At 39.9% G+C, this 16,566-nt stretch overlaps 1 protein-coding gene across 8 annotated transcripts in view; it reads left to right on the top strand.

Moving 5' to 3' along the window:
- The window catches only part of LOC137237161 (very long chain fatty acid elongase AAEL008004), a 127,522-nt gene that overhangs the window by 84,441 nt on the left and 26,515 nt on the right, over nt 1-16,566 (top strand). For all 8 annotated transcript variants that reach the window (XM_067760482.1, XM_067760479.1, XM_067760478.1 and 5 more), the window contains 4 exons: nt 1,208-1,564; nt 1,638-1,718; nt 15,971-16,077; nt 16,158-16,213. In XM_067760482.1, the coding sequence (XP_067616583.1) occupies nt 1,301-1,564; nt 1,638-1,718; nt 15,971-16,077; nt 16,158-16,213 (508 nt within the window). In that variant the 5' untranslated portion in view covers nt 1,208-1,300. The remainder of the gene's footprint in view (nt 1-1,207; nt 1,565-1,637; nt 1,719-15,970; nt 16,078-16,157; nt 16,214-16,566) is intronic.

The raw sequence follows: 16,566 nt of genomic DNA on the forward strand, positions 1-16,566 counted from the left end.
GTCGCCCCTCGGCAGTGTTTGGCAAGCGCTCCGGGTGTATTTCTGCCATGAAAAGCTCTCAGTGAAAACTCATCTGCCTTGCAGATGCCGTTCGGAGTCGGCATAAAACATGTAGGTCCTGTCCGGCCAATTTGTAGGGAAAATCAAGAGGAGCACGGCGCAAATAGGAAGAGAAGCTCGGCCTTAGATCTCTTCGGAGGTTATCGCGCCTTACATTTATTTTTTTTTATTCTTGATATTGGGCCGTTTTTTCTGACAAATGAAAGTTTTGTTTTTAGTTTGAAAATTTTGTGCATAAAAACACAACTAAAATCAACTTTCCAACAGAGACTGAAATAATTTTCCCGTGTTATTTGGATTGTTTTTATTGTTAAAAATGTTATAGAAAAAATTTAATTTAAAATATAAACAGAAACAGGTCAAACTCACAAATTTTGGGGGAATAGTGGTCTCGCCCTTTCATGGTAGAAATTGTTTTTGTATTTTGAAGTTCCGATAAAGTTTCGTCAGTTTTTTCAGCTTGGAATCCAAGACAAAGTAGTGTCATAAAGGTATTAATGAATACATTTCGAATTCAATTTATCTCAGTGCTACAACATTTTTAAACAATTGTGTGCTATCAATTTGCTAGTGTAAATTTTAATATCATACCGAAGTTCCTTGGTTGGAAGGTATGGAAGGGCTTTTTCTTTACACTTTCATATGAAATTCAGACACTTCACAATATGAATCTTATTTATATATGAGGGCATATGGGAGTGCTATGAAAATTTTTTTTTATATTCAAAACAAAGGTGCAATAAGTGTAAGCAGGTCTGATCAAGATTATCAGAAATTTAAATGAAAATATTTGAATATAAATTTAAATGTGTTTTGAGCAACGCTTTGTATTAACGTATTTGAAAAAACAAAACCATTATGCTTTAATTATTTCGAAGTTAACTTTTTTTAATAAATGACATTAATATCAGTAAACAGTATAGCGTTTTTGCTTTTGCAATTTAATATATTTACTATCGCTTAAGTGCTCTAAATAAGAACAAATTATCCTCAACCAGGTATTTATTTTGTAAATATTTTTTATATGTTATATATACAAAAGAGTGTATGCACATAAATAATATACTATATTGATTTTCACGCCGCTTACATAAACACTTCAATACTAATTATAATTTTATGCAATTTTTACTGTGAACTTTTTTAGATATTTCCGTCGAATAAAAATTCCCGGAACTTGTACTTAACACTTCAAATACCGGATTTAAGCCACAAACATACACATATACACTTTGACAAAATGTCAGCTGTTAGAATGAACGAGACAAATACAATTGTTGATCGTATGGTGAATTTTTTGGTGGAACATGAAGATATGCGCACAAAAAGTTGGTTTCTTTCAAATGCGCCTGGACCACTTTTCATGATTTTGGCTGGCTATTTGTATTTTTGTTTGTATGCGGGTCCACGGTATATGCGCGATCGTAAAGCATTCGAGTTGAAGAATACATTGCTGGTGTATAATGCGGTGCAAGTGCTGCTCAGTTGGGTGCTATTCTATGAGGCAAGTTATTTATACACTCTTTTATTTTGAAAAAAATATTTCAAAACAAACTTTTTTGTTTCCATCTTTTCAGGGCTACAAATCAGGATGGGGCGGACACTACAATTTCCGTTGCCAACCGGTGAATTATGCCACAGATCCAATTTCAATGCGGGTGCGTAAAATTGAATTGACGTATACGTTTTTTTCAAACGCACTTTTGTTGTTGTTACTTAATTTAATACATCAATTTAATGACTTATTTTTTAATAGTTTAAAGCATAGGTGCCCAGAAAATATTCGTACATCATCGAAGATCTATTTGAAGAGTCAGTACAAAGAGGATAAATATAATAAGAGCCGTCACTCGTTATTTTTTAGGCATTTGCTCGATGTTAACTGAGAGGTAGTCGCTACTTTTTCTTTGGGCGAGATGTTAATAAATTTTTTCTATACATTTTCGTGGTGTATTTGTGTTAAATTTTTTCGACTGTATATAATTATTTAATTCTCTTTCCAAAAATCACAGTTGCACAAGGTGCCTACACGGCATGGATAAATTCTAGACAATTAAAAATGTTCCTCTCAGAAAACATTCGGCATCAATTTTTTTAATTTCCAGCGAGTTACTCACCACAAAATAACAAGTGACGGCTCTTATTATATTTACCCTCTTGGCTCAGGAGAACAAGCAGTAAATCTGAGACCGTATGGCGTTTTACGATCCCTGATCGACACTCCTCTTTTAAATTACAATAGTTCTGAAATGGTGGATCGGATTAATGGGATATGTGAACTAGCGACAAATACTACTCGTTACATAACTCGCTATAATTTATAGAAACAGTTTGACAGTTGCATAGTTAACGATTGAGTGAAAATGGTTATCGGCCAATGATCGTAAAACGTAATACGGGCCTGGGTTTCGCTTGAATTTCAAGCAGTATATATCTCATATCCCTTTATGCTCAAATTATAATTCACCCTTCTCGATGTACACAAATACCACTTCCAAAATGTTGCGTGCGTTTGTATTCGAAGCTGTGCACCTCTAGTTTAAACAAAGATTATCGAAAAGTAAAGATTTTGCACGCGCAAACTTTGGTGGAAAGCAGCGGAGCGTAACAAAATTCTAGTAGATCACTTCCATCACACCAAAAACTTTAACACAATTTTTAACATAATTTAAGCACAAAAATACACTGATTGTAGTTTTAGAGAGTAAAAGTTAAAATTCTGAACACATTAGCTGAATAAAAAGTGTATAAATAATTATTAATTAACAAATACAGACAGTGGTAGTTAACAAATTCTGCTGTGGTAAGTGGTGAATGTGACCTACTACAAGTTTTGTGAAGCTTGCTTCACACGATTTTTCGTCCCTGCAACATCTTTGCTTTTCGATAATCTTTGGTTTAAGCAAGGGCTGTGCAGCGTCGCCCATACGGGCGCTTTCGTGTAAACATATACGACTTCCTCAGCGGATTTACATTTACACTTTGACCGCAGCAGAGTGAAGAAATACGTTTCATTTAGTGCGTTCCGCTGGACAGTGATCCAGTTTCCGATAAAAATGTATAATGCAAATGCAAGAACAATATGATCCTACCTACATGTTGAAGCAGGCATGCTAAACCAACGGACCGATATCATTTCGTTACGATAATTAACGTTAATAAACGAAACAAAGTCATTTCGTTTCGTTTATTAACGTTAAGAACGTCAAATTAACGAAATGATTTTGTTTGTTGTTGTTGTTGTTGTTGTAGCAATGCTCGCCCCACCTAATAGCCGCGACCGATCACAAATTGTCATCAATATCCTCTAACGGGAGTCCAAGGAAACTTGCCGTTTCAACAGGGGTGGACCATAAGGAAAGGGGTGTTAGAGGCGTTGGTTCCACATTACAATTAAAGAGATGGTTGGTGTCATGTGGGGACACATTGCAAGCGGGGCATACATTTTGTATGTCGGGGTTGATTCTGGATAGGTAAGAGTTTAACCTGTTACAATATCCAGAACGAAGTTGAGCAAGAGTGACACGCGTTTCCCTGGGGGGTATGCGTTCCTCTTCCGCGAGTTCTGGATATTTTTCTTCAAGTACTGGATTCACCGGGCAATTCCCGACATAAAGGTCCGACGCCTGTCTATGGAGTTCACCAAGGACCTGCTTGTGTTTTTTCGCTTCATACGGCTGGGTTCTCAGGTGCCGTATTTCCTCAAAATGCTTACGGAGATGACTCCTTAGGCCCCTAGGCGGTGCTGGTTCGTCAATCAGATGTCTGTTGGGATGCCCAGGTTTCTGGGTATTCAACAGAAACTGTTTGGTCAGCATCTCATTTCTCTCCCTGATGGGGAGTATTCTCGCCTCATTATGCAGATGGTGTTCTGGGGACATAAGAAGACAGCCCGTGGCGATTCTGAGAGCAGTATTTTGGCAGGCCTGTAGTTTCTTCCAGTGGGTAGTTTTTAGGCTTGGCGACCATATGGGTGACGCGTAGCACGTAATCGGCTGGCTAATTGCTTTGTATGTGGTCATGAGCGTTTCTTTATCTTTTCCCCAGGTACTGCCAGCAAGGGATTTGAGGATTTTATTACGGCTCTGAATTCTCGGAACAATTGCAGTTGCGTGCGCACCAAAATGTAGATCCTGATCAAACTTCACACCCAAGATTTTGGGGTGTAGGACAGTCGGTAGCGTAGTGCCATCGACGTGGATGTTCAATATGGTCGACATTTGGGGCGTCCATGTTGTAAATAAGGTCGCGGAAGATTTAGTCGGTGACAATGCCAGGTTTCGCGAGGCGAAAAAACTGGAGAGATCAGGGAGATAGCCGTTTATTTTATTGCATAGCTCATCGATCTCTGGGCCTGGGCCTGTGGCCATTATTGTGCAGTCATCGGCGTAGGAAACGATTGTGACTCCTTCCGGTGGTGAAGGTAGCTTAGATATGTAGAAATTAAACAAAAGTGGGGATAGGACACCACCCTGTGGCACCCCTTGTTTAATTCTCCTTGGTTTTGATGTTTCGTTTCTGAATTGCACCGATGCCTGCCGACCACCCAGATAATTTGCGGTCCACCTTTTAAGACATGGGGGAAGGGTAGACCCTTCCAGGTGTTGCAGTAATGAGCCATGGTTGACCGTATCAAAGGCTTTTGATAGGTCTAGCGCTACGAGTACTGTTCTATGGTGGGGGTATTGATTCAAACCGCAATTTATCTGGGTGCTAATGACATACAGAGCGGAGGTAGTGCTATAGAGTTTTCTGAAGCCATGCTGATGAGGGGCTTCAAGCGTCTTTGCCACTGGCGATAGGAGAGATATCGGACGATATGACTCACCTACATTAGCTGGTTTCCCAGGCTTTAGTAGCGGGACCACCTTGGCCATTTTCCATTTCTCGGGTATGGCAAAGGTGGAGAGAGACAGGTTGAAGACATGCGCTAAATATTTTAAACCCTCTTTCCCTAGGTTTTTAAGCATCGGCATGGCTATGCCGTCTGGGCCCACTGCTTTGGATGGTTTAGCGCGACCAATGGCGTCCTCAACCTCTCTAGCGGTGATGGTGATTGGTGACGCGCTGAATTTGTGTTTATGTGCGTGTCTATTGGCTCTCCGTTTATCTTTGTCGACCGTAGGATGCATTATATATTGTCGGCAGAAAGCGCTCGCGCATTTTTCCGCATCCGACAGCACCTTATCGCCAAAGGCGATGGAAACTTTGTCTTTGTGCTTAGTCGGATTCGATAGGGACTTTACGGTGGACCAAAGTTTACCTACACCGGTATTGAGGTTACAACCTCTTAGGTGCTCTTCCCATTTCGCCCGCTTGTGTTCGTCCACAAGGAATCTGATGCGTTGGTTTATATCCCTTATTTGGGGGTCGCCTGGATCAAGCTGTCTTATAAGGTCGCGTTCCCTCGCTAAGCTCGCGGCCTCCGCCGGGAAGTGGTGCCGGATTTCGGGAATTCTCCCGGCGGGAATGAAATTTGCCGAGGCGGATTCAATGACCTTACGGTAGGCACGCTCCCCTTGGCGGGCATCAGTCGGGATAGGGAGGGCAGCAAAGCTGCTGTCTGTTGCAGATTTATATTCTTCCCACTTTCCTTTTTTGAAGTTTATGAAAGTGCGTTTTTCGGTGACGATGAAGTCGGCGGTACGCTCGAACGAAATAAGTATGGGCAGGTGGTCGGATACCAATGTTACCATCGGCTGCCAGTTGACGCAGTTTACGAGTTCTGCGCTCACGATTGAGATATCTGGCGAGCTATGACAGCTTCCTACCATACGTGTGGGGGCGTCTCCGTTTATTGTGCAGAACGTCGTTTCTTCTATTTGATCCGCCAACATCTCACCCCTACTGTCCGCCCGCAAGTTTGAGTGCCATAGGTCGTGATGGGCATTGAAATCGCCTAAGATAATGCGATTGTTGCCAGTGAGTAAGGCCTCGATTTTAGGGCGGTATCCACTGGGGCAACAGGTGACAGGAGGGATGTATATGTTGATGATTTCTATATTTGCATCGCCTGACCGGACAGATAGGCCTTGACGTTCTAAGACATTGTCCCTGTGGTCGATGCCAGGATCAAATATATGATATTGCATGATTTTGTTTCGTTTTCTGCCATATCAAAACGAAATCAAATCGTTTATGTTGATTATTAATTTCAAACTATGCTGGCAAAGCTGATTGATGGCGGAGTCATTAAAAAATTTTCTCATGAATTTTGACAGTACGAATATTTCTCACAGTATTTTTGACATTACCACCAACGAATTACACAAACAAATTACGTGGAGTTTGTGTGTGTATGTCCGCTCGCTGCTACCACCTTACGGCTTTACCATGGCTATAGCAGGCATGCTTAACCAACGAACCGATATCATTTCGTTACGATAATTAACGTTAATAAACGAAACAAAGTCATTTCGTTTCGTTTATTAACGTTAAGAACGTCAAATTAACGAAATGATTTCGTTTTGTTTTCTGCCATATCAAAACGAAATCAAATCGTTTATGTTGATTATTAATTTCAAACTATGCTGGCAAAGCTGATTTATGGCGGAGTCATTAAAGGTGAAAGCATTAGCCAAGCTGATTGCAACTTTTCTCATGAATTTTAACAGTACGAACCAAGACGAATTCATTCCAGGTGGTGTTATCCCATCAGCTGATTGCTTCTTCTTGATAATTTTCCATACAAAGCCTAGTACTACAACATGTCAGTTAATCGAAATCAATGAAAATTTTCTTTTGACTTGACATTCTTCCGCACGGCGAATTGGTTGAATTCTCTTTGCCACCACCTAGTATAGATTCGCCTTGGTACGAACATTTCTCAGAGTATTTTTGACATTACCACCAACGAATTACACAAACAAATTACATGGAGTTTGTGTGCGTATGTGCGCTCGTTGTTACCACCTTATGGCTTCAGCATGGCTATAGCATTGCCAGCACAATTCAAACATAAAGTATCACGTTTTTGTTAACGTTTTTAACGTTAACGAAAGCTTTTCGTTTCGGTTAAAAACGAGATACAATTTATCTTGATAATTTTTTTATCGATAATATTTCGAAGTGTTTCAACGGAAACGGTGGAATTTTTTTGATAAACGATTAGCTTAACGTTAAGGTGCATCCCTGGGCTATAGCATTGCCAGCAAAATTCAAATATGAAGTATCACGTTTTTGTTAACGTCTATAACGTTAACGAAGGCTTTTCGTTTCGGTTAAAACCCATTTATCTTGATAATTTCTTTATCGATAATATTTCGAAGTGTTTCAGCGGAAGCGGTGGACATTTTTTGATAAACGATTAGCTTAACGTTAAGGTGCATCCCTGTGTTGAAGTTACGATGAGCTACAAGACAGAATAGAACTCCATATGGAATTTGTGTTCCTGGTATATACATAAATATAGGGGTTCTTGTGAGTCCAGAAAACAAACGGTATAATGTCGACGGGAACAATAAGCTTAGATAGAAAAAACCAGAGACCGAACGGCGATAGTGCGTGGAGTTTCTGATGCTTGCTGATAGGAATAACGCTCACAAATTCTGCTGCAAACGTCAAACCGAAAAGTTACCAAACCGAAATTTGGTAGCCGAGGTAGCTTTTACGCAGTTAATTCAATTGCATGGCTCTCATACATGTTGTACATATGTGCATAAAATATTTTTGACAGAAACCTGCCACAGTGCTGTGATGTGTAAGCCATCTAAACGAAAATAAACGTGTAGGCGCAGTGGATTATGCAGCATATAAGAATTGTTTACTAAAATAACGACCCGAATTAGTAGCCCATGCTAATAAATTATCATCTGGGAATAAAAGGGCTTATGGTGTGTTATTCATGGACCCAGTAAATAGTCTTGAATCCCCTTTAGAGCCTCAGCGGTCTATTAACCGTTACTGTTTGTTAATAAACATCAATGAGAAGTGACAGCTGATATCACATTAGGCTGTAGATTATAACTTACTTACTCCAAACGAAAGGTTTGTTTTCAATGTAATGATTTATTGCTTTAGTTTTGATCAGCCCCACAATTTTGTTGTTGTGCTCACTTTAGAGATATACGCCGCCGATTTTCATCGTTTTTCGCACGCCGCCGCCGAATGTCAAAAATATCGGCGCGGCGGCGGCGTCCGGCGCGGTACTATATTTTCTACTCATTTAAAACTGTCTAGGCCATTTATTGTTCATGTCGAAAATTGGACGGATATGGTCGAAAGGGGTATCAACGGATGCGCATCACTGCCAGTTATAGGAATCCAATTGCGAAATGTAACTCTTTCTACCCGTTCAAGAGTAATTTATAAAAACAGACGCTTGCAATGCCAGCTTAACACGGATTTTGCATCACCCAATTCACCAAGTTATTAAAACAAAACACCAAAAGAAAAATTTTATAAAAAATATATTAGACAGCCTTCGGAGCTATACATAGAGCTTCTAGTGACGTTCAGGAAGATATGAGTTCGAAGCCGCAGTGCTATAGCTTCTGTGCTGGCATTGTGTATGAGGCTCAGGAGGCATGGTAGCGACTGGTGATGGACAGGATTGCTACTGTTCGCACTTCGGGAAAAAACTAGATGTGCCCTTTGACGCGATTAACAATAGGCCCGCGTTGGTGCTCATCGTTAAAACTGTGCCATGAGTATTAAAAGACCATTAATAGGAACCGTAAGTCGCCTTTGTGTGTGCCCAAAAAGGGGTCACAAATAAGTTAAAGAAATCGTGTCGATAACGAGTATTAGAAGTTAAACCACAACATCTCCTTCGGTGAAACTACGCTTTGCACGAGACATACAGACAAAAGTGTGACCATTTGAAGTACTTAAATTTTTTATAATTAAATTTAATTTTTATTAAGAAGTCATGAGCTTAACACCGGCTTGTAATAATAGAATATTCAATTGTTATGTTTTTCTAAGAGAAACTGAAAAGAAAGAAAGAAACATTTACTGGCATATTGCGATGGTACCATTTCGAAAACCGCCACGAATTCATCGTCAGGCAATTTCGTAATGTTATCAAAGGTTTCACCGAGATTCGAACCGCGAATCACATGGTGAAACTGCAGTTGCCTTAACCACTACCCTGAAAAAATCGTTGGATCATGTGGTCCACTGGAGTACTTACCATTTTACTCCACCGTAATGCAGCAATGGACCAACTCATGTTTCTACACGAACATATTCTAAGCCGATCATTACTGTTGTTGTTGTTGTTGTTGTAGCAGTGCTTCGCCCCATCCAATAGGTCTGACCGATCACAAATTGTCATCAATGTCCTCTAACGGGAGTCCGAGGAAACTTGCTGTTTCAACAGGGCTGGACCATAATGAGAGGGGTGTTAGAGGCGTTGGTTCCACATTACAATTGAAGACATGGGTGGTGTCATGTGGGGACACATTGCAAGCAGGGCATACATTTTGTATGTCGGGGTTGATTCTGGATAGGTAAGAGTTTAACCTGTTACAGTATCCAGATCGAAGTTGGGCTAGAGTGAATGGCGTTTCCCTAGGGAGTGTTCGTTCCTCTTCTGCAAGTTTAGGAGTTGTTCTTTGAGTACTGGATTCACCGGGCAATTCCTGACATACGAGATCCGAAGGCTGTTTATGGAGTTCACCAAGGACCTGCTTATGTTTTTTGGCTTCATACGGCTGTGTTCTCAGGTGCCGTATTTCCTCATAGTGCTTACAGAGGTGACTCCTTAAGCCCCTCGACGGTGTTGGCCCATCAATCAGATGTCTGTTGGGATGCCCAGGTTTCTGGGTATTCAACAGAAACTGTTTGGTTAGCATTTCATTTCTTTCCCTTATTGGTAGAATTCTCGCCTCATTATGTAGATGGTGTTCTGGGGACATATGGAGACAACCCGTGGCGGTTCTAAGGGCAGTATTTTGGCAGACATTTAGCTTCTTCCAGTGGGTAATCTTTAGGCTTGACGACCATATCGGGGACGCGTAGCATGCAGTCGGCTGGCCAATTGCTTTGTAAGTGGTAATAAGCGTTTCTTTATCTTTTCCCCAAGTACTGCCAGCAAGAGATTTGAGGATTTTATTACGGCTCTGGATTTTCGGTACAATTGCTGCTGCATGCTCACCAAAGTGTAGATCCTGATCGAACGTCCCACCCAAGGTTTTGAGGTGTAAGACAGTTGGTAGCATAGTGCCATTAACGTGGACGTTCAAAATGGTCGACATTTGGGACGTCCATGTTGTAAATAAAGTCGCCGGTGATTTAGTCGGTGATAATATCAGGTTTCGCGCGGTGAAAAAACTGGAGAGATCAGGGAGGTAGCCGTTTGTTTTGTTGCATAGCTCATCGATCTGTGGGCCTGGGCCTGTGGCCATTATTGTGCAGGCGTAGGAAACGACAGTAACTCATTCTGGTGGCGAAGGTAGCTTTGATATGTAGAAGTTAAACAAAATTGGGGATAGGACACCACCCTGTGGCACCCCTTGCTTAACTCTCCTTGGTTTAGATCATAATGTTAAGTAATTATTAGATAATGCTAATGATTGCTAATTAACCTTCAATTGCGAAATTCTCTAATACATTAAATAATTAGAATTAGTTCAACTAATTCCCATTAGATAATTGAAATTTTTATTCCAATGGTAAATCTAATTGCAATTAGTTCCCATTAGCAAAAAAAAAATTGGTTTACCTTTACAATTAGAAATCTAATTGACTTCTGCTAATGCAATTAGATATTTAATTAGCTCGAATTAGAATCAATTATTTTGATAAAAATAAATTTTTTTCAAAGAATTATTGAAGTGAGCGAATAATGATGTAAATAACTATAAATAATTGATTCTAATTCGAGCTAATTGAATATCTAATTGCATTAGCAGAAGTCAATTAGATTTCTAATTGTAAATGTAACCCAATTTTTTTTTGCTAATGGCACCTAATTGCAATTAGATTTACCATTAGAATAAAAATTACAATTACCTAATGGAAATTAGTTGAGCTATTTCTAATTGTTTAATGAATTAGAGAATATAAACCAATTGCATCAATTGCTAATTCTAATTGGAATTTAACATGTATGGTTTAGATGTTTCGTTTCTAAATTGCACCGATGCGTGCCATCCACCCAGATAATTTACGGTCTACCTTTCAAGACTTGGGGGAATGGTAGACCCTTCCAGATCATGCAGTAACGTTCCATGGTTGACCGTATCAAGTGGCAAAGAGGCTAGTGGCAAATTTGCCTTAAAATGGGGCAGTAAAATGGCTTCAAGCGTCTTGGCTACTGGCGATAGGAGAGATATTGGGCGATATGACTCTCCTATGTTAGCTAGTTTCCCAGGCTTTAGTAGCGGGACCACCTTGGCCATTTTGCATTTTTCGGGAATGACAAAAGTGAAAAGAGACAGGTTGAAGACATGTGCTAAATATTTAAAACCCTCATTTCCTAGGCTTTTAAGCATCGACATGGCTATGTCGTCAGTGCCCACATCTTTAGATAGTTTAGCTTGACCGATGGCATCCTCAACCTCTTTGGCGGTGATGGGAATTGGGGACGCGCTGAATTTATGTTTGTGCGCGTGTCTGTTGGCCCTCCGTCTAGCTTTGTCGACTGTAGAATGCATTATATATTTTCGGCAAAATGCGCTCGCGCATTTTTTCGCATCCGACAGCACTTTATCGCCAAAGGCGATGGAAATTTTGTCGTTGTGCTTGGACGGATCGAGAGGGACTTTACGGTGGACCAAAGCTTACCCACACCGGCAGAGAGATTACAGCTTCTTAGATGCTCCTCCTATTTAGCCCTCTTGTGTTCATCCACAAGCAATCTGATGTGTTGGTTTATGTCCCTTATTTGGGGGTCGCCGGGATCGAGCTGTCTTATAAGGTCACGTTCTCTCGCTAAATTTGCGGCCTACGCCGGAACGTGAAGCCGAATTTCGGTAATTCTTCCGGAGGGAGTAAAGCGAGCCGCGGCGAATTCAATGACCTTGCGGAAAGCACGCTCCGATCATTACTCGTTTTTAACGATTGTAATCATTACACGATGTTTATTGGACTGTGTGTACTCCATGGATTACTCTGATGTAATGCGGAGCTGGAGTATATGGTCCAGTCCTAGGACATCGCAATGTTAATTGGACCACTTTTTTCTTATGAATTGTGGTTAATTTTGGAGCACTCGGTTGGTCCATAGCGAGTACTCCATACATTCATGCATGGAGTACTCGCAATTTTTGCAGGGTAGGCTATCCTCTTTGTATTTTTCTCCTTGCTTAATTCGGTTTATCTTATTTCTACACTAACAAATTTGTACATACAAACAACACCTTGCCTAAATATTACTTTTTTAAATAGAAAAAAGCGCTTTAAAGCAAGAACACCGGCGTACACAGGCGTGCCGCCCACGCCGCCGCCGCCGATATAGTGATCGGCGTAAACCTCTAGCTTACTGGTAACTGCTTTAAGTTAGTAAAAGTTTTATAAATTATTCACCTGGTTAGGTAAGGTTGAAATGGCAGGTCCTTGAGGATCTCACATAGACTGAGTTCGTCCCCTATCAAAAACCAGGACCTATGGTTTAAAATAAATTTGTCCTCTTGGCAAATACTAGAAGCTTTCTAGTATCTATGCCGCTTACTGCTTTTAAATCTGATAGCTGTATCACTCCTAATAACTGGAGTCTTAGCCTGGCAAGCGCGAGCACAAAACGTCAATCATTCGCAACTCTCTCCTTTTCTTATTCTCGTTCAATCTAATTGAGAGGTCTACTGAGCAAGCTTCGAGGGATGAATCCTTTTTCGGTAGCTCATGGCGCTTTTTCCATTCCCATCTTTTCCCAATATAGATGTTTGCTGCCCCCTATCCCAATTTTTAAAGGGATTGCTTACACTTTAAAACCCTCTTAGATATTGTGCTATGCGAGATCATTGCCTTAATTGCTGCTTAGCTATCAATATAAAAGTTGGCGGGGCTGCAGTTTAAGCTATTTTATTCGAGTATTTCACTGCATTGCCTACGGCTACTACTTCTGCCTGAAAAGTACTACAGTGATCTCACAGCTTGTGGGATCTCTTTGTTTCCGAGTCAGCACAGTACACCGCAGGCCCTACTCCTTCCATTACTTTGTAACCATCGGTGAACAAGTGTATCGCGACGTCTGCCATTTGAGCACCCTTGCGCCTCTATTGTGGTTCTAAGAGCCCCTTGAAGCGCAGGAATCAGGTAGTATGTTCGTCCTGTATTTGATGGCATTACTACTATGGCCATGTGTTTTGCGCTAAAACTGCAACGAGGCACTTAGCCTTGTTGTTAAAGCTATGTTCTTTCCCACTAGGTTTACAGGTGGAATATGCAGAATGGCATACGGTGCAAGCGAGGGGTTTTTTTCAGGGCTCTCACAATTCTAAACCCTGATACCCTGCATATTCCTTCTAATTTTCTGAGGAAGGCTATTTTGTGTGTCTTTCCACCAAAAAAGGACTCCATAGTATAGGCTAGGCCTTACAACCGCTGTATATACCCAATGAGAGCGAGAGGGTGATAGACCCCCCCAAATAAGGACTCCATAGTATAGGCTAGGCCTTACAACCGCTGTATATACCTAATGAGAGTTAGAGGGTAATAGACCCCATGTACGTCCCAGCTTTTTTTACATGCATAAAGTACTGCCTTGAATGATTCCTAAATATTTTATTCAAGGTTTCTCCTGCGGGGTAACCCCTCCTTGCGACCTTATACCTCTTATGCCCGGTTTTTCAGTGGCAGGGTTAAACTCTAGACAACTTCAACTGTAGTTTAAACTCGCACTGCAGAACCGGGCATTAGTAAAGAAGACCATATCAATATTCTCCGTGTTGGCGATCAATCCGATATCAGATGTCCAGGTATGTACATATATCCCAACGCACCGGATCCACTAAAAAGCTAATTTTTGGAAGGCACTTTCCACTTGTGACAACTGTAACGTCATCTGCTTACACTGTATGTTTCAGGGGTCCCTCATTGAATCGCTTGAGCAGTTGGTTGATAGCCAGCGTCTCCAGAAGGGGTGATAATACCCCGAACTATGGCGTGCCCCAGTCCACTGATTTCGTAGCCTCATATAACGAAGTAATTTTCCTGCAATTTAACATGCAGAGGATCCATTTTCCATAATCGCTCGTTTAGAGACATTGTTGAAAGCCCATGCGATGTCTAAAAAGACTCTATGACTATGCTTTAGATACTCCTTATATTCCAGTCTATGTTTATAACCACCCTATGCAGTGCTTAGTAGACATGGTGCTTTGGTGTACGCATGTTATGTTGTGGAGAGCAGCTTTTCATCCATGTTGGACTTCATGTACACATCAATCAGCCTCTCAAAGGTTTTGATCAGAAATGATGTTAAGCTAATGGGTCTGTAGTCTTTGGAATAAATATGACCGATCTTCCCCGCCTGTGGCAGGAAAACTTCACGAGCAGTTTTGCAAGAGTGCGGTATATGATTCATTGATTTAAACTTATTGACCCGACCATGACTATTTCAAACTAAAAAAAACGTTACTTTGAAATGATTAGCATGAAAAATACAGCCCATTGTGAATGAAACTAAGTGTGATATCTTCTGCATAGACGTCAAAATTCCAAAGTGATTGGATCACCTGGTTTGTAATTGACTATCGCTGTCTCATTCTGTATCTCTTTCTATCACCCGCTGAAAATATGCGCCGCCATATTGAACACCCTGTCAAAACGCTAAAAACTAGCCATATTGAACATCCTGTCAGGCAGTTGACAGATAAGATATCACACTTAGTTTCAAACACAATGATACAGCCTATTATATATTAACACTTCATTTTTTGGTCTTGTTTTGCATAGTGCGATAAACGAGCGATAAACGTCAAAATTACAAACAGCCTCGCTCACCTGATGCAAATCTCAGGTCTAGAGTTACATTTTTGGTACGTACGAGTACTTTAAGCTGAGTTGCATTTAATAGTTTAATAAAACTTTGTAGTATTTACAGTTCAAATAGTTGCATATATTTCCACGGAAATAAAAATAATAGAAGACTTTTAGCCTCCAACAATGCGGAAACATACGGACATAGCAATATTTATTAAAATTAGAGTCAAAAACGTCAAGAAAAACTTAACAAAATATAAAGCGCCACACGTGTAACATTATTGTTTTTTCATTTAAAAATGCTGTTACCAGGTTATTGTATTACACAAATATAATGAACTTGTGTACAGAAATTAAGAAATCATAGAAAATAAATTACCGATATACTTTGTTCTTGTGTTAAAAACTTTTTCACAATAATTCGAAAAATTCGACGTTTTCTATGCTTTTTACACTTATAGGAGTAACCTCATGTTATAAATTAAATTTTCATTGAAAATCAATGGCGCATAATCATAGTCAAAATAAAATAGGTTTTAAATTTAGTTGCAGCTTTTTTGACAGATAGCTCATAGAAAATGATGTCAAAAAGCTGCAACTAAATTTAAAACCTATTTTATTTTGACTATGATTATGAGCCAATAACTCTGAACTGGACAATTTTCGCCATGAAAAAAATTAAAATGCTGTGTACCAGGAGCAACACTTTTGTGACTACATAAACCCTGTTTCAATCTTTTACGTCCCTGCACAGAACCCTAATTGACCATTTTCAACCGAAACAACAATGGCAACCCAGATTTTCCCGTTATGCTAACTTAAGTGAGTGCCTGTCAGTAAGAAGTCAACACACTTGTACTTATACACAATGTTGTTTTGCGCAATACTTTTTGCCTAAATAGTTTAGCCAAAATATTGTCTAAATACTATAGCGACTGCTACTGCATTTCTGGGAATAAGTTTACACAAATTTTGATTTTAAGATAGGTACAATGTTATATTTGTATGAATTAATCGATTTTTTGTACAATTTCTTCTACAGATGGCGCGAGCGGTTTGGCTTTACTATATTGCTAAACTCACTGAACTATTGGATACGGTTTTCTTTGTGTTGAGAAAGAAACAACGTCAAATTTCCTTTCTGCACTTGTAAGTTAATCTAAGTATAAATTAGTTATTTTTTGGTTTTGTTCGCACATTTGTTAAATTAACATATCTTAAACTTCCAGATACCACCATACCTTGATGCCAATTTGTGCCTTTGTGGGTGTTAAATATTTTGCTGGTTGGTATTTTTTTAATTATGGTGTTTATATTTATTACTATTTTAGCGGATTTATTGCCCAATCCAATGGTCCGTTACCTTATAGAACTTATATATGACTATTGAGGCCCTGGCAAAGTTGGCATACCCTGCAAAAATTGTTGGATTACGTGTTCCATTTTCTTCATGTTGGAGTACTCTAACAATACTCCTTTGCAATGCGTTTGCGGACCACCATCAGCCGATCATTGCTCGTTTTTTAACGACCGTGATCACGACACGTTCACGATCGAGCAAAGTTGCCAAAAGTAAAATATTGCATACAATAAGTGATGATAAAATTTTACTACGGCAACTCTGATAAAATGCAACCG

The sequence above is a fragment of the Eurosta solidaginis genome, chromosome 1, assembly GCF_040869045.1.
Source record: "Eurosta solidaginis isolate ZX-2024a chromosome 1, ASM4086904v1, whole genome shotgun sequence".
NCBI lineage: Eukaryota > Metazoa > Arthropoda > Insecta > Diptera > Tephritidae > Eurosta > Eurosta solidaginis.